Consider the following 22,497-nt stretch of genomic DNA (forward strand, 5'->3'; position numbering starts at 1 on the left):
CATCTGTCTCTGCTGTGGATTCCAGGTTTTTCCAGCTCCTGAAAGACCATGCTCCATCAAGCATCTTCTCTCCTCTGTACCTTTAATCTCTCTCTTCCTCTTTTCATCTCTCTTTCTCTCTCTTTCTCTGTGTGTCTCTCTTGAATTCTTCTCAGACAACAAATATATTCAGATCTCTGCAATCCAGTTTCCTTCTAACAATCCCCTGAAACAACTGTTTCCAAAGTCACCAGTGACCTCTTTCCAAACCTGCCAAGTCTTGGTGTCATCTGCCAGAGACACTACAGTACAATATTTGACCCAGTGAACAATCTTTTTCCTTCTTGACATGGTCCTCCTCATTGGCTGGGGACATCTCTGTCTGCAGGAAATGACCCACTGCAGTGCGCCTTCCCTGCTCTCTCAGTGCTGTGTCATTAAGTTGTGTCTGACTCTTTGTGACCCTATGGACCATGGCCCACCAGGCTCCTCTGTCCATGGGGTTTCCCAGACAAGAATACTGGAGTGGGTTGCCATTCCCTTCTCCAAGGGATCTTCTTGATCAAGGGATCGAACTTAGGGCTCCTGCATTTCAGGTGGATTCTCTACCATCTGAGCCACCAAGGAAGCCCTTCCTTCTCTCTCAGCAGAATGTTATCTCCCTTCTTTTCAGTCCTGAAATCACACTCTACACCTCTCTCTTGGGAGCCATCATCCTCCTCCACCCTGACTGTCAAGCTGTAAACTCCGGGAAGGCAAGAGCTCCATGTAGGTCACATCTCTGGTGGCAGGCAGTATGGACATCATACATAGTCTACACATATCTGAGGAAGGATGAATGAATCAAATTGAGTCAAACTGATTAAGTGGAGCTATGGCTTTAAACTCTTGAGAGTCCCTTGGACTGCAAGGAGATCAAACCAGTCAATCCTAAAGGAAATCAATCCTGAATATTCAGTGGAAGGACTGATGCTAAAGCTGAAGCTCCAATACTTTGGCCACCTGATGTAAAGTGCCAATTCACTGGAAAAGGCCTTGAGGCTGGGAAAGACTGAAGACAAAAGGAGAAGGGAGTGGTAGAGGATGAGATGGTTAGATAGTATCACTGGCTCAATGGACATGATTTTGAGCAAACTCCAGAAGATAGTGAAGGACAGGGAAGTCTGGCATGCTGCAGTCCAGGGCAAAGAGGTAGACACAACTGAATGGCTGTGTGCACATCTGCATGGCCTTTGTTAAAATGTACTTATGAAGATGGTAAAGTGTGATCTTTCCTAGAGGAGGTGTGGTATAGCACTGGAGTTGGACAAACTGAATATAAAGTCTGACTCTACCACTTACCAGCACTGTGATCTGAGCAAGTTTTATAACTTTCTGAGCCTCAGTTTCCTCAACTGTAACATGAGAATAACGATACCTACATCACGAATATTGTGAAGAATACATGATATAATAAAGGCAAAATGGTCTGGCCCAGCTCCTAGAGTACAGGAGAAATTCAGAACAGTGAAAAAGCTCCTCGCTGCAAAGAAGTGGTAACAAGACCTGCCCTTCACAGAGGGACCCAGTCAGCACAGGTGCAAGTGTTTCTGACCTGTCTCCAGCAGCAGCTTCACGATGGAGAAGTTAGAGTGGGACACACTGTAGTGAAGAGCTGTGTTCCCATTGCCATCAGCCAGATTGACAAGCAGCTTTAGCAAGTGTGGGGAGTGAGGCTGGACCCCGTGGAGGTAGGCGGCCACTACAGCAGGGCTGGATGACTTCCGGCTGGAGATGCGGAACCACTCTTGACTGATGGTGTTCAAGCTCTGCTTCTGAAATACCAACACATTGTAATTCCAGAAGGTTACCTACCCAGGTGCTCCAGCTGGGGTGTCAGTTTCCACTGGGAAAGGTCAGCTTAGGTTCCTTCCACATATATCCCTTCAATTCCCTCCAACTCTCACTGCAATTTACTCCTGGAGAGCTCAGAGCTAGCAGGGTGCGGGGGTACCCGCACTCTTTGAACCTGTGGGATTGGCTCCCCCATCATGTGAGTTAGACAGGAGGACTGGGAGAGCAGCAAACAGCCAGTAACACGACACTTTACTTGGGGACAACTTGACTCCACTGTACATTTAGATCACATTCCCCATAAGCACAGGATAACCACGAACCCCTCTTTCACCCATTTATACCAGCCTGTGTTGACTAGGCCAGACTCCACTGGGGTACCTGCATGTTTTTAACAGGCATAGCTGGAGAGTCACAACATTAATGGGAAAAATGCACACTGAAAGCTAAGACAAACAACACGCCCAACATATGCATGAAGTAAAATCCAAACAGATGTGCTTGAAATATTTTTGGCTTTGAAGCTTTGCTAGGACCTTCAGAGAAAATGGTTAAACAGCCCATGGCAGGATCCCACTATCTACAGTATTCCAAGTAAGGAGAGTCCCAGAGCAAACGACACCAACTCTGCACGCACGTGACATGACCTAAGTGTTTTAAATGGATACGATTAGATTATTTTCCTAAAGGGAAGGAGAAACAATGGGCCCGTGATTGTAACAGATGAGTTCATATTCATTCCAGAAAGGGCACTGGCTTGGGAGTCACTAAACTTGTAGAGCCAGGCTTAAGTCCTGGCTCATCTGCATGACCTTGGAAGTCCTAATACATTTTGAATCCTTCTCGTACTATCAATAAAATGAGGGTGAAAAAAGGGCTTGGTTTCCAACCTCTCAGGCTCTACCAAATGAGGTCCCTGCACACCCTGCTTTGTCTCTAAGGTGGGGAGGGGTGTTCTGTGCTTTGATCCTAATGTGTGTGATGTCAGGTTGGCATGTCCTCTAATTGCTTTTCTACGCAGAAAACAGTGGACTCTTTTGTGACTGAAACATTTTTTATGTATCAGAATATCTCCTTTACCTATGGAATCTTCAGGAGAATCTGGAGAAAGACCCTAATATTAAGGAACATGGTGGAAGATTTTAATTGAAGATCTAGGAAATAACTCAGCTCTGTAATTCATTGAAGAATAAGTAGCAGGAGTTTTAATCAATATCCACATCACATATTGGTTCTTTAACAATCTGGGAACAAGTTATTTGCCAAATCAGCGAAGATAAAATACTAATGAAAATGGACTAATCGATCGTTTTTACTCCCAAGGCTTTTCTGCAAAGGAGAACAAAATGGGCTTTAAAAATGCTTACACACTGTTACATATTGGGTCTTATCTGCGGCTCTCATGACATGGGAAAATGCGTCTGTATCAGTACCTCTTGATTCAAGCAGAAATTAATCCTTAAATGTTTAAATCTCTGTGGGCCATGATAGTGTTAAGGAGCAAACAGATGTATTTGCTTACTTTTGGTCTCTTGACCCACAGGTGCACTTCAAGAAAAACAGTCAAGACTACAGAACAAAATGCCAGAGCCTGAGGAAGTGGAGACATGCAGTTCACTACCTTCATTTTATTAATGAGGAAACCAGGGCCCTGAGCATTGAACTGACTCATTCAGTATCTCACAGACGGCAGTCCGGGGAACAGAACTGTGGTTTCCATTCCACCTGCTCTTTTCCTCTCTACCCACAGTACTATCAAACTGTGAGGTAATTTTGAGCCTAAGCCACAAATGATTCCATGACATATTCAGGGCGGGATGCCTAATAACATTTGGTAAATGCCTCTGAGCCCCAGCCCTGGTTCCTGTGCACATGGATGGGTTCCACTTTCTCAACACAATCCATCACCTTGGGCAGCAGAGTTTGGGCAAATGAGACAGCACACAGCAAAGAGGGAATCCCAAGCACAACCACAAAGCTGCCTCAGTTGCAAGACCCAAGTCGTCCGGGTGGAACTAACAACTTAAACAGTACGGAAATCTTTACATGACAATGACAAATCAGAGTACCAAGAGCTGGTCAGTGGTCGTCCCAGTTTCTGGCAGATGTTGGCTCAATGCCCGGCATGCATTAAGGAATTCTTCTGAGGGTTTATATCTAAAGAAAAAAATTAATTCATATATATATATATCAGTCTCCATCTTGATAAAAAAAAAAAAAAGTCCCCTACCTTGACTTTCACTCTCATTTTTCACTTCTCAGCAACCCAACTAGGCAACTTCTCAGGGTCAGGGGCATTCCTCAGAAACACTGAGTGAATACAGCCTCCTGTCAAACAGGGCTGACTTCTGAACTCTTCTGAAGAATGAGCCCAGCATATTCCCCTTTGGATCCTGCTGTTTTCAGGGGATGAGGTCAGATCACCAAAGCATTTTAGGGGGCCATGGGCCCCACCGTCATTCCTGACATGCTGGGAAAGGGAGGGTTATCTTCCTGACTTTGGAGCAAACATTTTCTGCCTGAGTGACTTAAAAAATCGAAAGGACCCACTCCACAGCAGCAAATTTCTTCAGGTTATTCTTCCATGAAGGATATAGTAAGCACTAATAGAGTCAATCAAATGAAAATTGATAGCACCAGGGCACTCTCAATGATATGCACATTGCTGCACTGGTAAAAGAGCAGGCTTAGCACTGAGAGGCCTAGGCTGGGAGTCAACGGCACTGGTCACCATGAGGCTCCACTTTCATCAAGTCCTTACAGCGCTGCTATGATGGAGCAGCCGCGTGGCCCTGCTGGACAGTCAGCTGCCATTCTCTCCTATCTCTTCTTCAGCAGCCAGGCTGGGGATGGTGATAATGATAATTAATGGTACTTACTACTCTCATTTCTCCCATTTACAGGCAGTCTACTATGTGGCAGGCCCTGCACTAGGCATTTTACATACTTTTTCTCATTCAGTCCTCAGACCAAATCTATCAGGTTGCTACTATCCACATTTTACAGATGAGGAAACTGAGGCGACCACAGCTTAAGTACGTTGTCTAAAGTAATACTGTGGCAGATGTAGGATTTGAAGCATGTCCAGCTCCAAAGACAGTACTCTCGTCATCATGCCAAATGACCTCCCACCCCTTTAAAAGACCGGGTTATGTCAGCATGGCCAATGAGAGAGGCAGAAAAACATGTGGGAGGATTACAAAAGACCTAAATCAAGGGACTTCCCTGGTGATGCAGTGGTTGAGAATCTGCCTTTCAATGCAAGGGACTCGGTTTGATCCCTGGTTAGGGAACTAAGATCCCAGAAGCCACGGATGAACTTATCCCATGCCATGTAACGACTGAGCCTGTGCACTCTAGAGCCTGCACTCCACAACAGAAGAAGCCATAGCACACCACAATTAGAGAAAACCCACATGCGACAAGAAAGGCCCAGAGCAGCCCAAAAAACAGAACCAAAGTTGGAATGCTCACTCTGCTAGTTGTGCCACCTAACTTCTCTAAGCCTCTCTTTCTACATCGATAGAGTGGGTCTTCTAATAATTACTACCTTACAGCTTGTTAAAAGGATTACATCAAGAAAATGTATGTCAAGTCCTTTACATTTCCAGTGCTAGGACCATGTTAGCTTCATATGCAGAGCTCTGTCTATGACAGTATAATCCATGAAGGCAGGAGCTAGATCTGTTTCATTCAACCAATGCATAGTACCTGGCATAGACTAGAAACTCAAATAAATACTGTTGAATAGATGGATAAAGGAGTTAACAAATAAACAAATAACTGGATGCAAAGGTGAGTAAATACACTTGCTCTTTCTCAAAAGATGATGCGCCCCATCAGTCCCCGTCTCACTTACCTCTCCGTCTTGGGATGGGGGAGCTCTTCGCCAGGCCCAGTTTCCTGGTCTGTGTCGTGGGTGCCCTCATGGGTGCCCTGGCTCACCCTACAGCTGAGGTGGGCATCCTTGCCCTGCTTGGGTTCTGGGCCATCACATTTCTTCTCAGCCTCGCTGTCAGACAAGTCTTCTGGGGAGCTGTCCTCACCACTGGTCTCCTCACTCGAGGTGGTCTCATAGCTGCGGAAGGAGACAGGGTCGCTCATTCTGTGCTTTCTGCCCAGTGCTCATGTCAACACAGGGGAGAACTCAGATTTTAGATAATACTGGCCTGCTCACTACCCTTGTTCCTCATTGGCTACACCTGCAGGCCTGGGCAAGGGGACTCCCAGGAAAGTTACTGTCAGAGGAGCATGCTTTTAAGAGCTCTAACACTAGAGGCCATTTAGGGAGTAAAGGTAATTAACTAAGCTCTTTGCAACAAACATACAAACAGCCCATGGCCTAATTGGCCATGCATTCAGTTGCATTCAGATGATTCAGACAGGCAATCCAAGGTTCTCATGAAAGCATTTGAATCTGGAATCCTAATGTCCTGTGCAGAGAGGGAACCAGATCTAGGCAAACATCCCCGACCCCTACACTGAATTCTCTGAATTGCCTGACAAATCCTCACATCTATGGGTGATAGTGAAGCCTCCCTTTAGACCCCTGTTCTAGCCCAGCTTACCCCTGGCAAGGGAGAAACCGTCTGCATCTACTCCTGGGACACAGCTTAGAATCCTGAACCTAGCAGCTGCCTTTCTCAGTTGCTATTTCATCCACAGCTTGGAAGAGCAAAAGTGTGGGTGTAGGTCACTTGACTCATGGCCTTTCCTCCCTAGCAATGATCCTTATGTTCAGGTATATGCAACTCTATTGAGGTGGTAGACCAGACACCATGGAGGAAAGTTCTGGAAGACTTACTGATCTCTCTGCTGATGGTCAATGAGAGACCTCTGATGGAGAATGCTACAGATAAGATGAAGACTTCAGATTCTTGGCCCACTGGACACTTCCACAGAGATGAGGCGAGACCAGTGCCATGATTTCTACTGAACCCCCTCATGCTCTTTCTCCGAATAGCGGTCCCTATGCAAGGCCCCTATGCTGACTGAATTTTCAAACCCAACCTGCTCACTGGCATGCTTGCATTCTCTCTTGTTCAAACCCCAGATATTTCTTCCTCTACTGTGCTTGGAACAACCTTTTGTTTTTGTGATTAAGAAAGTGGGGGAAACATATTAAATTTACCAAATAATTCTTTATCTTAGAATTGTTTCCATGAAAACTCCAAAATCCCTGTCCTAACCGAGCTGAAACTCTAAGTAGGGGGTGGGAGAAAATAAACACATGAACAATGTATTCAGATAATTGTAAGAGCAATGAATAAACTAGTAATGGGCCATGGGATACTGTGATGGGAGGAGGGGCCACTTTATTTAGAGCAGAATTTTTTAACATTGGTTGCATGTTAGAACTATTTGAGGGTACTTAAAATTTCCAATAGCTGTACTGCACCTGAGACTAATTAAACCAGAGTCTTCCATCTGGGAGGGGCTCAGGCATTGATATTTTTCAAGGCTGCCTCAGGTTTCCTAGGTTCAATCAAGGTTGAGAACCATCACATCAGAGTGACATGTACTGACAGTTATCTGCAAGAGGAGCACTTAAAAAAATATTCAATATCCTGGGATAAACCATAATGGAAAAGAATATTTTAAAAAGAATGCATAAAGAATAAATATATGTGTAAAAAAAGAAAGGAGCACTCTAAATGGTGTGTGTGCTCAGTTGCTCAGTCAGGTCCACCTCTTTGTGACTCCATGGACTGTAGCCCACCAGGTACACCACTGTCCATGGGGTTTTTCAGGCAAGAATACTGGAGTGGGTTGCCACTTCCTCCTCTTTAAGTGGAGGGAAAGGCAAATGCAAAATCCCCAAGCTCAGCCTGACCCAGCATGTTTGAGTGAAGAAAGGGCAGAGCCTGTGGAGGGGGGCGAGGAATGCTATAGTCACAAGACAGACTTCCAGGTTTTGGTACAAAGCTGGCACTTTTGCAAGTATTCAAGCAGGGGGAGAGGCAGGACCTGCTTTAGGCTTTGAGATTAGGCTGATTCTCCTTTCTGGACACAAGCTGGTAAAAGAAAAAAGTGGTTTCCCCTGGGCCACAATATCTGACAGCTGCAGGAGTGGGGACAGCAACCCACCTATGACCCCACTTCATCTTTCCTGATGTTTCCCTCACAGAACATCGAACAGTGGTGACGACACCCTTGTCTGAATCTGGTGTCTTCCTTCTGGTCTAACCCAAATTAGCCAGGGTTCCAGTCTCTTCCGGGCACTTCCCAGGCACATCCCTGTGGGCTTTCCTACCATCCTCTGCTTCTTTCTCAACTAGGGTTCAGCTCAGCCTGTCCAAGTTTTCTCTTTACTTTTGTTTCAGCTCTACCCAGATCCAAACTGTGAGTTAAGGGCAAGGACCATGATTTATTTGAACTTTTTTATCCCTACCACCAAACACATCATTGGTATTTAATAAAATGTTCGCTAAATGACTGACTGAGAAAGTATTCTAAATCCAGCGGTTTTCTGTCTACCCTATATAAGGTCTGGTTCAAGTTCTGAGTCAACAGACATTAGTTGTTTTCCTTCATCTTAAAAAACATCAGTTTGATTTGCCATAAGTTAGTTGAAGGAAGGAAAAAATTAAAAGGATGAAATTTTAAATTCTACAAATTAAGGGTTTGTTGACTCAGTGTTGTGGTTCAGATTAGTCTTCCTTCAAGGGCTCATGTGTCCCCCAGCTCCGAGAAGGTACTGAATCCTGGCCCCGGGGACACCAAAGCCAAGACATAAAGAGCATAGGATCCACGTCTGGCAGGCAGCCAAACACATGCAAACCCGAGAGGGAGTTTTAAAGGGCCATTGAGATTAATTCCCTTGAAGAAGAATGAAAACCAGATGCTTCCCCCTAGGAAAAGAGTGTTCAGGACAACAGTGGGAGAGGTGGTGTGCAGGGCAGTCTGGACTTCACGAGCGATGCTTACCCACCGTTAACCCCAACAAACTGAAGGTTCTTTTTGGTCCCATTACCTCCTGCACGGAAGCCATAGTCTTTCTTTTTCATTATGGATTTAAGGCTGGTCGACGGGGAGATCTCTAGGCAGACACAACATCACAGGTTAGCATGATCTTGGGAATACCCCCGAGTGCAACAGAACTGTGACCCTTGCTTTGAGGGGACACAGGTTGGAGGTGTGTGAAGGGGTAGAACAGGAACTAGACAATATAAATCAAATATTCTGAGCATCTTTGCAGGGCGCCGGCCTTCTGGTCAATGCTAGTCAAATTGTTCCTGTTTAGAAACCCTCTACATGAAGATGACAGAGAAGAGTTATTGGAGAGTTACTGAACCATGTGGCGAGGGTGCCACTGTTGTTCCTGTCTCAGTCTGGGGAAATCTGAGGCTCAGATGTGCTGAGTGAAAGACAGAGCAGCAGCAGAACTTGGGCCTCCCAACCCCTGATCCAGCACCCACTTTTGCACCTCAGAGGCCCTTCCTGGCTCACAAGTCGGTTAATATTTGTGATGTGGGGCAGGCATGGAAAATACATGAGCAAGAGCACACATCTTATTTTGCTGTTCTCAAAGGTACAGGGGGCAGTTCACAAGGGCTAAGACTAGAACTAGCACCGAAATAATGAGAAAGCCAATTTGTGCTCTGCGGTAGGAAGCAGACTAACACGTTGCTGCCCGTTAAGCAAAGCAAAATATGGTTCCACTTAACAGGGAAGAGTGTGTGATCTGTTACAGGAAGAAGTGCTGCTCAGCCAAAGGGTCGACTTGCACATGTGAGTATGGAAGTCTCTCTTTCTCTCACACACACACACTGAAACTCAGTAAAATATTTCAGATCGCAATAGAATGTTCTTCCAAAACAAAGCTACAGAAAACCTCTAATGTGCAAGAACTAGGGAGGACCACAGGAACGCAAGAGCCCAGGACACAGTTAAGGAAGGCAGAGGTTTAAAGCTCTCACAGCCAGTGCCAGGGCTGCTGCACACAACGCCAATGGGAATGAGGCACCCCTCTGGGCAGACACAGTGCTGTGGGCTTGGCAAGTGTGGGCTGAGTTTCAGCTCCCATTTACCCTCTGGCATCTTTGTGCCCTGTGCTATCTGAACAGCTGTATGTGGTGGCCCTGCAGTCAGTCCCAACGTTAGAGAAAGGACAAGAGGAGGGGTACCAAACCTCCACTGTTACAGAGATCAGTTTTTATTCCACTGGGCTCCTGGATGTGTCTAAATCTTTTAAAAAAACATATGCATGCAATTAAAACCCTTTTCCCCCTTTGATTCCTCAAGTAAAGGAGAAATGGTTCCCAGTCTCAGGCACCAGTATTTACCCATCGGTGGGGAGGAGGAGGGGCCTGGGGGCTCCTTCTGGGGTGGAGCCTGGGCGGAGTAGGCAGACAGAAGCAGGTTGAGGGAGCTCTGTAGCTGGCTCTGGATGCTGCTGAGTTTGGAGGCAGGCTGCTTGATGGCGCGGGCCAGCTCAGGGTACCCGTGTTCCAGGCAGCTCCACTGCTCCTGCAGGAGCTCTTGGATCTTCTTAACGTATTGCCCAATAGTGGCATCGGTGGGGGAGCCTGGTGGCCTTCCAGGGCGCTCCTTCCCTGACAGCTCTGGACCAGCCTCCTCCCTCCCTGCTGGGGGAGCCTTTATCTCAGCACTCCCTGGAGATCCTCCTACTCCCCTGTCCAGACCCTTAATTCCCACCGAAGAACCTCCTGCCTGCTCAGAACCTCCCTCTTCGATCCTGAGCTCAGTGGAGAGGCAGCTGTGTGAAGAAGGCATGAGGACGGTCTCAGAGCCCTGCGGCAGTGACGGCTGGGATGGCGACACAAGTCCTGCTGGGCTCCCATTCCCTCGTGTGTGACTTTCTCGCCCCCACAGGGGGCCATTCCCCTCTCCCCTGGCTCCCCAGCTTTCAGATCCCACGCTGCCCAGAAGGCTGACCCCAATGCTCTTGTCACACGACTGCCTGGTCAAGAGCCCCTGCAGGGGGTCAGTGCCGACCATGGCATCAGTCTGGCCCTGAGCATCTTTGGTGTTCCCTCCGCTAAGCTTTTCTACCAGTTGAGCTACAGTGCACTCTAGCTCTTGAATCCTCTGCCCCCTCGCCTTGATTTCCTCTTCCTGCCGCTGGAGGGCAGCTCTGACCTGGGCCAGTTCCTCAGTTCTTCCAGACAGTTCGCCTTCAAGGTCGGAGATTTGCTGCTTCAGGCTGGAGATGCTGCCAGGATCCAGGGAGGCAAGGCCCAGGCTTTCCTCCGTGACGCGGATCCCGATGCTTCTCACGTCCACCTCTACAGGTGGTGGTGGTGGGATTTCGCTGATGTTGAGCTCGATTTCTTCCAGGGGGAGCTCATTCTCAGGGATGGGTGACGGCAGAGGCGGGGGGCTTGGTGTTGGAGAGCTGGGGCTTGTGACCACCACCTGGGCTCCTCTGCTTTCCTGTTGGTCTTCTGCCTCCTCTAGAACCACAAGTGCATTCTGGGACGAGAAAGGTGGACTCGGGAAAGAGAGGTGATCTGGAGCCTCTTCTTCGCTTTCTGGGGGCTCAGGCCCCTCCTGGATCAGCTCCGCAATCCCTGGCACTAGGTCTCCTGACTCTCTGACTTCCAGGTGGGTTGCTGCTCGCGGAGTGGAGTTGGAAAAACCTGCAAATCCTTCCGCGGGCCCAAAGGCATCATCACAGACAACGCCTTCGCCCTGAAGTTGGGGGAGGACGGGCGGGGTGGGGGGTCCTGAGTTTAGGCTTGGGTCCTCCGAGGCCCTGGTTTGCAGCAGCGTGGCCGGCATGCTGGATGCTCTCAGAAGCTGGGGCCGTCCACTCCCAGAGGTGAGCTCAGCCTCCCCGGGAGCAGCAGCAGCCTCCAGCTGTCTGGCAGTCTCCATCAGCAGGGCCTTCCGGTGGTAGCTCAGCTCGCTGCCGCTGGCGGCTTGTGGGGCTTGCGGGTGATCCCCAAGGGGCAGTGGCTGGGCTCGGGCCTCTGTCCCCAACACTTTCCTAGACACCATGGGGGACCAGTTCGGGTGGGAAAGAACAGCATGGGGGCGAGCCCCGCTGTCGGGAAGGCTGAAGTTTCGGGGCAAAGTGCTGAACTTGGCCTGCTTGGCCCTTCTGTGGATAGGAATCCTTTTGATGGTGTTTCCCTTCTCGATGTCATCCACATACTTGAGGAAGTCCAGGTCCAAATGGAAGCCATATGGGGTCTCCACCGAGTAGGGGTGGCTCTTTGGAGGGTCTTTCTCCTCATCCCCCTGAGAGGACTGGTCTTTGGCTGGGAGACAGAAGACGTAAGAAAAAGAACAAAGTTAATAAATGCAGGACAGTGAGACCTAATATGTGTGATTTTGACTTAATGCTCTTGTATGAGTGTTCTCCTAAATGTTCCAACCTCTGAATTATGCTGAGATGTTCACGGACTTTTGGCTGTGCTGAGAAACCCTGTTATTTAAATCAGTGTGGACTTAGTCCATGTCTTCAAGGAAATAGGTGAAAGGAATAGTTTCCAATCTGCACTATGTCATCTCAGCTATGACTGTGGAATGGGGCTGCAAATCAGAAAAATAAAATAGTTTAATACTGTTTTTCTGTGGGTTGAGTCATGTAATTGCTGAACTGAAGTAGCCAGGAATTTGCCAAATAAGGGTACTAATTGGTAATTGTGAATATGGATGTTTTCCCAGGATGAGATACACAATTTTCTCAACATTAGAAAGAGAACCTTGCATTATTCAAATAGGTACTAGTAAATCTTGCTAAAGCCAGAGACATCAAGGAGTCATGCCTCCTACATTATTTAAGCTTCCTCTGATGGCTGAGCCTCTAGGTATATGAAGCTCAGAAGGAAAGGGAACATATAGTTACACTCAGCCTATACTCTATTCCGGAGAAGGCAATGGCACCCCACTCCAGTAGTCCATGAGGTCGCTAAGAGTCGGACATGACTGAGTGACTTCACTTTCACTTTTCACTTTCATGCACTGGAGAAGGAAATGGCAACCCACTCCAGTGTTCTTGCCTGCAGAATCCCAGGGACGGGGGAGCCTGGTGGTCTGCCATCTATGGGGTTGCACAGAGTCAGACACGACTGAAGCGACTTAGCAACAGCAGCAGCATACTCTCTTCACCAGAAAACTGCATGGTGCTTAACAAACAAGTTTTACTTTCAAAAGCTTATGCCAGGTAAGGAAATATCATGTTTTTCACAAACTGAAAAAAAAAGTGGTGGAGGAATATGGGACAATTAATGTAAAAACAGACATTGACAAACAGACACCTCCTCCAAGAGGTGTGGAACTCGTGATTTTTCAGGGCAGCCCAAAGTATCAGGGAATAGCACAATGAAAAAGGTCTCTATCATACCAAAGCACCACTGATCTTGACTCCAACAAAGGATGCTGAGAACAAGTCAGTTCTTTGATTATCTGAATCCATAGGGATTTGTCTCTAAGTAGCCTCTTCCTCAGGTTAAACAGTCTTTGTTCTTTTGATGTTCCTCATGTGACACCCCTTATTATCTCTGTGACATTCTGCTAAACATCCTCTGGAAATGCTGAGCTCAGGAGAGAACATTATTGAAGAGCACAGAGGCCAAGAATATGGACGCTGGAGCCTGGTCTATATCTCAGCTTTGTGACCTTGGGGAAATTACGTAGCCTCCCTACATCTAATCATCCGTAAGATGGCAATAATAATTGGGAAGATGAGACTGTGTGGACTGATTAATTAATATATATAACAGGCTTAGAACCATGCCTATCACATGATAAACATTTAATACACACTCAATATTGTAGTTACTATCTTAGTGGAAGCCCAAATCATAGAGAACTGAAGCCCTCTAATGAAAGCTGATTTGCTGAGTACACAGGAGGGGATCCTCAAATTCTTTTGTATTTAACTGGTTGCTTGACTCTAAGAGTGATAGGCCCTGGAGGCAAAAATGACAGAATAGCAGTAATTCAGTTCACTTACCTCAACCATTAATTTATTGAGCATCTGTGTTTGTTGCTAAGATAGATCCTAAGGACACTAGAGAGAAATCAGGTATAGCACTGCTCTCAAAAAAAGTATGGTCAAGTAGGAGAAACACCAACAAGTATGATGCAATGTGGCAAGGACGGCAACCGATATATGCTCAAGGGTCGGTCTTCCTTCCTGACTTATTTTCCTAGTTTCTCCAGAATAACTTTCTTGGACTTAGAGGCTAATTCTGCCTTGGTTGGAGAGAGATGACTTCACAAGAGTGAAGCCATATATCTGGGTATTAAATGAATAAAGAGCAATTTGCCAGGAGAATAAGAGAGTGAAGGACATTGTGGCTGTATATTTCCAAGATGGCCATTATCAATTCCTACCTTCTCTAGACAGGCAAGGGAATCCCATAAGAATACGTGGCATCTATTTCTTCACCCTTTGGAATCTCAGCTGGCCTGTGAGTGCTTTGACCAACAGAAAATGGCAGAAATGACTGAGAAAACCCCAAGGCTAGCTCATAAGACGGAGAAGGCAATGGCACCCTACTCCAGTACTTTTGCCTGGAAAATCCCATGGACGGAGGAGCCTGGTAGGCTGCAATCCATGGGGTCGCTAGAGTCAGACACGACAGAGAGACTTCACTTTCACTTTTCACTTTCATGCATTGGAGAAGGAAATGGCAACCCACTCCAGTGTTCTTGCCTGCAGAATCCCAGGGACGGGGGAGCCTGGTGGGCTGCTGTCTATGGGGTTGCACAGAGTCAGACACGACTGAAGCGACTTAGCAGCAGCAGCTCATAAGACGCCTCTTAAGTATCATGTGGGTCTCTTAGAATGCACACTCAGTGGGAAGCCAGAAGCCACATAAAGGGATCCAGCATCCCTGAGACTGCCATGCTGTGAGGAAGCCCAAGTAGCCCCATAGAGAGTTCATGTGGAGAGAGGGAGAGAGATGCCTAGCCAGCGTGAGCTGTTCCAGACATCCTGGCTCAGGTGCCAGGTATAAGTGAAAGAACTTCCAGATGACTCCAGCCTCAGCCCTCATCTGACTTCATTGACAGGAGGGACTCCAAGTGAGAACCATTCAGTTGAGCTTGTGTTAATAATGCATGATTATTTTACTCCACTGAACTTTGGGGTGGTTAGTTATGCAGCAATAGATAGCCAGGACAGATCAGATATATGTCAGAAAATGAGCAAATGCACTGAGGTGTGAAAAGTGAAAGAAAGTGAAGTCGCTCAGTCGTGTCCAGTTCTTTGCAACCCCATGGACTATAGCCTACCAGGCTCCTCCGTCCATGGGATTTTCCAGGCAAGAATACTGGAGTAGGTTGCCATTTCCTTCTCCAGGGGATCTTCCCAACCCAGGGATCGAACCCAGGCCTCCTGAATTGCAGGCATATGCTTTACCTTCTGAGCCACAAAGGAAGCCCCTTGTGTGAAAATCCATGGTAATTCAGGGTTCTGTAATTGCAATCATATGGCTGAAACTTAAAATGTGGAAGAGAAGGGTGAAGAGTAGGAAAAGACAAAATTGGAAGGTCAGCAAGACCCAGATCAGGGAGCCACTTGTATGCTTGCCACCAAGCTTTGACTTTATTCTCTAGGCAGTTGCTGCTGTTGCTGCTGCTGCTGCTGCTAAGTTGCTTCAGTCGTGTCCGACTCTGTGCGACCCCATAGACGGCAGCCCATTAGGCTACCCCGTCCCTGGGATTCTCTAGGCAAGAACACTGGAGTGGGTTGCCATTTCCTTCTCCAATGCATGAAAGTGAAAAGTAAAAGTGAAGTCGCTCAGTCATGTCCGACTCTTCGCGACCCCATGGACTGCAGCCCACCACGATCCTCCGCCCATGGAATTTTCCAGGCAAGAGTACTGGAGTGGGGTGCCATCGCCTTCAGTGGGAGCCATCAAAGAGTTTTACACAAGGGAGTGACTTGATCAAATGTGACTTCACAATGATCATTCTCACAGAGGATCAGAAGATGGACAAACCCAAAACCCAAGGATCAGTTGGGAGACTGCTGACATGATCTAGGTGAAACAAGCTAAGGGAATGTATAGAAGGGGCAAGTTCAAGAAGAGGTGCATGTGATGGCATTAGCTGGGGCACATAGGACTGCTTTTTCCTTAAAGGTGATGACATATTAGGGCTGAGCTCTTCCCACTTGCCTGTGTGATCTATCCTTCTGGCCAGTGTCACATGCTTGGGGCACAGGAACTGTGTTTATGGAAGTACAATTATCTCCAAAGAACTAAAGAAGTCAAGTAGACACATGAAGTCTGAACCCTTGAACACTGACACAGTCGGTCCTACCAGCCTCAATGCTAAGTAAAATCTCAGGGCCTGTGGGCATTTAAGTCACAACAGGGAACAGAACAAGGCATTGGTGCTGATCTACAGGGTTGGGTCCAAGTTGGGTTCCAGAGCTTCTGTGCAAATACCTGGACTCCAAACATGAAAGAAGTAAACACTCCTCCAGCATCCAAAAAATTCCAACTAAGTTCCCATTCACCCACATAATTTTTTTTTAAACCAACCTGCTTTTCCTCAAAGAGGCACACTGGTAGTCTCAATAAATGACAGCAATTGCTCTCTGTTAGTTTCCCAGCTGCACTCTGCTATATTCTTAAGCCTACTGGTCAACTTAGCAGCCCCCTGGACTTCAGGAACAAGCCAAATCAGAGAGGAGGTATTTGTCTAAAGTTAAATAGGGAGCAGATTTATGACTCAGAAGGCAAAGAACACTACAAAAGAGAGACTGCATTATTTATCTGCTTATTGCCTCAGTTCGGTAGAAATGCAGTGATTTGCCCATCAGCCGCTGGGAGCAGGGCCAGAGCACAAATACAAAAAAGGCATCAAATGAGAGACAGCAGATTCAAAGGTGAAGTATTCCACAAGCGAGATTAAGGTGAACCAAAGAAGTCTGTAAGACTGAGTAGTTACCCCGATGGCTTTAATAGGTTCTTCCCAAGGTAGCGGTATATTTCTCTCTCAGTCTCTCTCACACACACACACAAGCCCATTGTATTGCTATGCCACCTACCACTGTTGGACCTTGAATGAAGGATCTTGATCTTATATACTGGGAGATCTGTGTTCACATTAAGTTCTGCCCCTTTTAATTCTACCTGGTGATGGGTATGCAGGAGCTCAGAATTCCAGGCATTGGGCCAGGGCACGAATTAATTAGGAGGGCTGTCTTCTCGAAATGAACTTCAGATCAGACACACCAACACATAGCCAAACTGGCTGGAGTTGAATCCTGCCTCTGTCATCTCCTACCTCTGTGATTCTGGGCAGATTACTTAAATTCCCTATGCTTTAATCTCTCCATTTCTAACACAGCAACAACGATACCCAACTCAAAGAGTTGTTGTGATTGTAGGCACTGATGAGCAGAGAACATGACGCAGGTACTCAACAAAGGGGCCAAAAAACAGGGATGAGCTGGTTCCAAACGGGGCAGCGGGCTTTCACTGAGACTGAGCGCTCTCTTGGAGTATTTAACTCTGTGTTAGGAGGACAGCCTCAAGAGGGAGTGAGAGTCCAAGAAAACAACTCTGAAGAAACTGGGGAAATGAGTCAGGGGAGAAGGAAAAAGTAGGATATATGAGGCTCCAGTGTTCTTGCCTGGAGATTCCATGGACAGAGGAGCATAGCGGGCTACAGTCCATGGGGTCGCAAAAAGAGTCGGACACCAAATATGAGGCTCAGAGCCACCTAGGATTCCCTACAGAGTCTTGGTCTGAAAGCACCCAGATCACCAGACCTTGAAAAGGAACCTGCAGATGCAGTCGTGAGCCTAAGAGTTACACACTTACACGAGAAAGGAGATTAGAAGTAGACAAGGAAGGGAGAAAGGTGCCACAGTCATTGCCCTGAGGGGCAAAGTGAAGTGCAGGGCAGGTAAGTGAATCCACTAGAGGCATTTTAAATGATGGGGAAAAGTCCAAAAGCCTATACTCAGTTTCTGAAGGAAATAGGAAAAACAGAAAGGAGAGAGAAAATGGCCAAAACTACAACCGGAAAGAAGAGGAATTAAACAAGACTCCTCAAAAGGCCAAGACAGCGGAAACTCTTTTCCCTCTTCTGCCTTTATTTTGTGAGATGTGTGGGCCTGAAGGGAGGGGTGCCTTTCTTAGCTGGTTGTGGGTGATCACGTGGCAAGCAGCTGTGCCGAGGATGCTGAGCAGGGACAAATGAGGCAAGCAAAAATGACAGGCCCCCGGGGTATTAAGGGAATTAGCTGGTGTTCTGTGGGACCACTTCCAGAGATGCACTGAAAAGGCAGCTCTCTGGGGAGAGAGGCAGACTTTTGAAATAGATGGTGACTGCATTTGGAAAGGAGGATAGAGCGAGGCTGGAGCTGCTGTCCAGAATTTAAGCCCTGTACCAGTGAAGGGCCATCTAGGCTCTCCTGTTTCCTGTCATTCCGTCATTTGGAAAAAAACATTTCATTAGAAGTCAGGGGATCAGGGTCTAGTCCATGACATGGAGGGACATTCCTTGAGACATCTGCTGGGCTAGATAGTGATTACTCAACAACCTTACATGGATTATCTCATTCAGTCCTTTACCACCCCTGTGAAGTAGGTATTAGTATCTGCTTATAGATGCGGTGTAGCAGACTATTAATAAAAATAGCCACAGTTATAACCCACCCTTGTGTACTTCCCTCCCACACTGATCCTAGCTTGGCTTTGTGACTTGCTTTGGCCAGTGGGTCAACAGCAAATGTGAGATATGCAGAGACTTGAAAGTTGCTTGCACACAGGAGTTTGTCAGGTGAACACACCTCAGCCAGCCTGCTGGACAACAGAAGAGACACGGCCAACTCATCACCAATGCCCCAGGTGATGTGGAGTCAGCCACCAGACATGTAAGTGTGGCCATTCTAAACCGTCAGGTCAAGTCGCCCAGCAATCAGCCACATTGGCCTAGCCCAGAACAAAGGCTCGGCCAACCCCCAGAATCTTTTGAGAAATAATAAATACCTTTAAGACAATAATTTTTTTTTTTTTGGAGTGGTTTGTTATGCATCAAAGCTAACTGATACATGAGGGAAGTGAGGCTCAGAGAAGTGAAATGCCTTGGAGGATCACTCAGGTGGGAATGTTGGCTCTTTTACCATATCATGCCTTGTCTCTAAAATGAGGTTAATGAGGGAGGTCATCCTGCTCCCTTCTTGGTGGCAAGAAAGGATGAGAAACACTCCAAAAATTACACAAGTCCAATATAAACATAAGGCTTCATTTTCATTCCCTACCACCTTCTCTTGTTCATGCCTGAAATACATGGTTTGGGTTCCCAGCACTGCCTATATGGGGAAGGTCTCCCACGTTTCCCCTAAGCTATCCAGGATTTATGGTAATAATCTTTCTCCAACCCAAGTACTCACTGTAGGCCAGGGAATACAAAGGAGCCTGCCTACCATCTGTCTTCTCCATCTTAGGGATTGTTGACCGCCAGTCTCTCAGGCACTCTTCATCCAGTAAGTCTGTAAAATTCGCTGGAGAATTCTGAAAAGTAGAAGGAAGGAAAAGTGGAGATTCTCATTACAGTTAGAGTAAGTATAGAGGACCCCTCCTTACCTTTCTCCCAGGGTTCCCATGAGCTCATAGCCCTCCAAGGAGAGGATTAAAAGCCTTCACTCAATACCTAGAGTCCAATCTTGGGTGTGTCTTCATGGGATGTTAGCAGCGGTTGACACCAAAGGAAGTCTCTGGTCCGACTCCCTCACTGGGCAGATGAGGAAACTGAGGCTTAGAAGTTAATTGTTCTATGCAACACCCCTTAGCATATTAGTGAAGAAACTGGGCCCGTGGCTCCAACAAGCAGCTATCCATAATATCAGGAGCTGAAATCTACTCACTTCCATCACAGAGAACGAATTTTAAACCATTTTGTGGAAAAGCTGAAACCAGAGAATCTTCAAATGATCTGTGACATCCCAATCAGACTCAAGACTAGATGAAGTAACTGGAAGGACCAACGAGAAGCTGATAGCTCAGGGTGATTTCTAACCATGGGCAGAACAAGGAGGCGTTCATTCAACCTAGGTGGCCAGAAGACATCGGTGACTATGCAAGCAGAATAAGCTCCTGACTCTGAATTAGAGTCCCTTGAGGTTTGATCATAAATTCTGCCCAAAGTTTCAATCCTTTTCCAGAACTATTTCTTCAGCTGGTATACAACCTGGCTCCTACCCCCAATACAATAAATCACCCAGGAAATTGGCTTCTTATGATTGTAACTCCACACGCATCAGAATAATAAATAATCTGTGACACCTCAGCAGTGGAAGCAGGGTTGTTTTAGGAATTCTGATGTGCTCGATCACAGCCTCTGGATCAGAAAAACGTACCAGGGATGAGGGAAAGGCTGGGGGCAATTGGAAGTGAGAGAAGGATGACAGGAAGCCCCCAGCAACCCAGGATGAAAAATGGGGAACAAACAAGCAAACTGGAGAAGAGGGCTGGGAAATATGAGGCCTGCCAAATTAAAGGAAGTCTGAAGTCTGCCTGACGGAAAGTTTGGTGCATACTCTTTCTGTAAGCGAGGCTACTGTCTCCAAAGCTCCTGTCTTGGTTCTCCCATAACCACAGTCCACTCAGCAGCCAGAGGGCCTCTGCCACTGCAGAGTGATGGAGCCTGGAAGGGCAGGCAGGGTTTCTATAGGCAGAGACACTCCTTACAGAAGGCTCACAGACACTAAGTCACTTCCCTTGTGGCAACAAGTACTTGAATTGGGGGGCAGCATGGAGCTGGAGTAGAGAAATTAGGGAGAAGAAAGATAAATGTGGATGGTCCTGGAGGCTAAAAGTGGCCACTAAGGAGGCAGACAGTGGGAAGTCATGGAAGGTCCTAAGCAGGGGTGAGGCAGGGTCACCCTTGCTAGAAAGAGGAAGTTCCTGAAACAGCCTATGTGTCCGTTAACAGATGAAGGAGTAAAGAAGATGTGGGGAGTGTGTGTGTGTGTGTGTGTGTGTGTGTGTGTGTGTGTGTGTGTGTACAGGTATATACACACAGAGTGGAATATTATTTAGCCATAAATAGAAGGAAGTCTTGCCGTTTGTGATAACACAAACATGTACTGTATTTGTCTCTGACTTAGTCCACTGGCCCTAATGCCCTCAGGCACATCTGAGGACAAATACTGTATGGTATCGCTTACACATGAAACTCCATTCAATTAAAAAAAAGTATTCATAGACACAGAGAATAGATTGGTGGTTGTCAGAGGCAGGGATTGGGTGGGTGACGGGTAGGCAAAATGGGTGAAGGGGCTCCACAGATACAAACCTCCAGTTCTAAGATAAATAAGACCTGGCGATGTAATGTATAGCATAGTGTCTATAGTCAACAACACTGTATTATATTTTTTGAAAGTTGCTAAGAGAGTAGATCTTAAAAGTTCTTATTAAAAAAAAATAAAAATAACTAGGTGACATAATGATGTTAACTAAACTTACTGTGGTGGTCATGTCACGACATATACAATAATCAAATCTTAATGCTGGACACCTTGTTAGATGTCACTTATACAACTACACAGTGTTAGATGTCAATTATTATTCAACTGAAAAAAGAAAGAGAGGCCCAGTGTCCTGGGCAGAGGACACTGCTGCCCAGCTCAGTGCCCCAGCTCTGCAGTCCACAGCCGATGACGGGGACCCCCAGATGCAGTGAGAGGGGGTGGGGCAGGAGAGGCCCAGCAGCTCCAAGGTGAAAAGAGTGAAAGAGAATGGTGAGGACAAAACCCTATACACGGCCCCTTCATCATCACGGCCTCTTCTCTCCCTCTGTATCCCTCTTCCTCCCACCTCATAACATTACTGAGTAACAGGCAGAGCTCGGAGCACTTGGCATACTCGAATTACCTCATGCAAATCTCACCATGACCCCAAGAGGGTCATTATTGTCCCCATTTTCCAGACAAGAAGATTGAGGCTATCTACCACCATACCACCCTGAATGCGCCCCACCTTGTCTGATCTCAGAAGCTAAGCAGGGTCGGTCTTGGTTAGTGCTTGGATGGGAGACTGAGGCTGAGAGAGTTTAAAGGCCTGCTCCATGTTACCTAACAAGCCAGTGTTGGTGTAGGATTTGCTCTTAAGTCAAGTCGACTCCAAGCCTGTGCTGGGAACAAAAGTGATTTGTAAACATCTGTCCACTAATGTAAGCAAGCCTGATGACTGATCCCTAGCTCTCTTTTGTGAGGGAAAACGTTCCTGACTCTGCTTCTTTGCTTCTTCCTCCAGTGCAGATGACGCACCTTCTGGGCATGCCCAAGGAGGACGGCCCCCTTTGTAAGTCATTCTGGCCAAGTCCGATCTGCTTCTCTGAGGCTGGACACCAAGTAACAAAGCTCTGAAGCAAGAGTGTGCAGGTGAACCTCCGGCTGCAGAAACTCACCGGCACCTCAAGGAGTTCAGTCACACCCACTGCCCTTGGTTAGAGTTACAATTCAGTCCTTCATATACCAGGTCATAGAGCTTCAAATAACTTTGCAGCACACTTGGGGTCAAATTTCATTAAAAAAGAACTCTATAGAGACCTCTAATTGTTCTCTTAGACTTGAATTTTGCTAAAATTAATCATTCCAAGGCAAGAGAAATTAAATGGAGCTGATACCCCAACTCTCTGAAGAACAGGGCCAAGCAAGCTTTCATTCTAAAGCTCTAAGAAAAGGGGGCACTGCCATGTCCACACCATGCCACTTCCAGCCCCACCCACTCCAGCCTTCTCCAC

At 46.9% G+C, this 22,497-nt stretch overlaps 1 protein-coding gene across 5 annotated transcripts in view; it reads right to left on the reverse strand.

The window, feature by feature from the left end:
• KANK4 (KN motif and ankyrin repeat domains 4) overlaps positions 1 to 22,497 on the reverse strand; it is a 73,592-nt gene that overhangs the window by 15,413 nt on the left and 35,682 nt on the right. For 4 of the 5 annotated variants that reach the window (XM_060410287.1, XM_042248957.1, XM_004002033.5 and 1 more), the window contains 6 exons: positions 19,178 to 19,265; positions 10,098 to 12,038; positions 8,740 to 8,851; positions 5,672 to 5,890; positions 3,882 to 3,969; positions 1,574 to 1,793 (listed from right to left, as the gene is read on the reverse strand). In XM_060410287.1, coding sequence (XP_060266270.1) covers positions 1,574 to 1,793; positions 3,882 to 3,969; positions 5,672 to 5,890; positions 8,740 to 8,851; positions 10,098 to 12,038; positions 19,178 to 19,193 — 2,596 coding nt within the window. In that variant the 5' untranslated portion in view covers positions 19,194 to 19,265. Of the gene's footprint in view, positions 1 to 1,573; positions 1,794 to 3,881; positions 3,970 to 5,671; positions 5,891 to 8,739; positions 8,852 to 10,097; positions 12,039 to 19,177; positions 19,266 to 22,497 lie in introns of those variants that run through there. The other variant, XM_027970738.2, reaches the window with a different exon arrangement.

Source organism: Ovis aries, chromosome 1 (assembly GCF_016772045.2).
Source record: "Ovis aries strain OAR_USU_Benz2616 breed Rambouillet chromosome 1, ARS-UI_Ramb_v3.0, whole genome shotgun sequence".
Taxonomy (NCBI): Eukaryota; Metazoa; Chordata; class Mammalia; order Artiodactyla; family Bovidae; genus Ovis; species Ovis aries.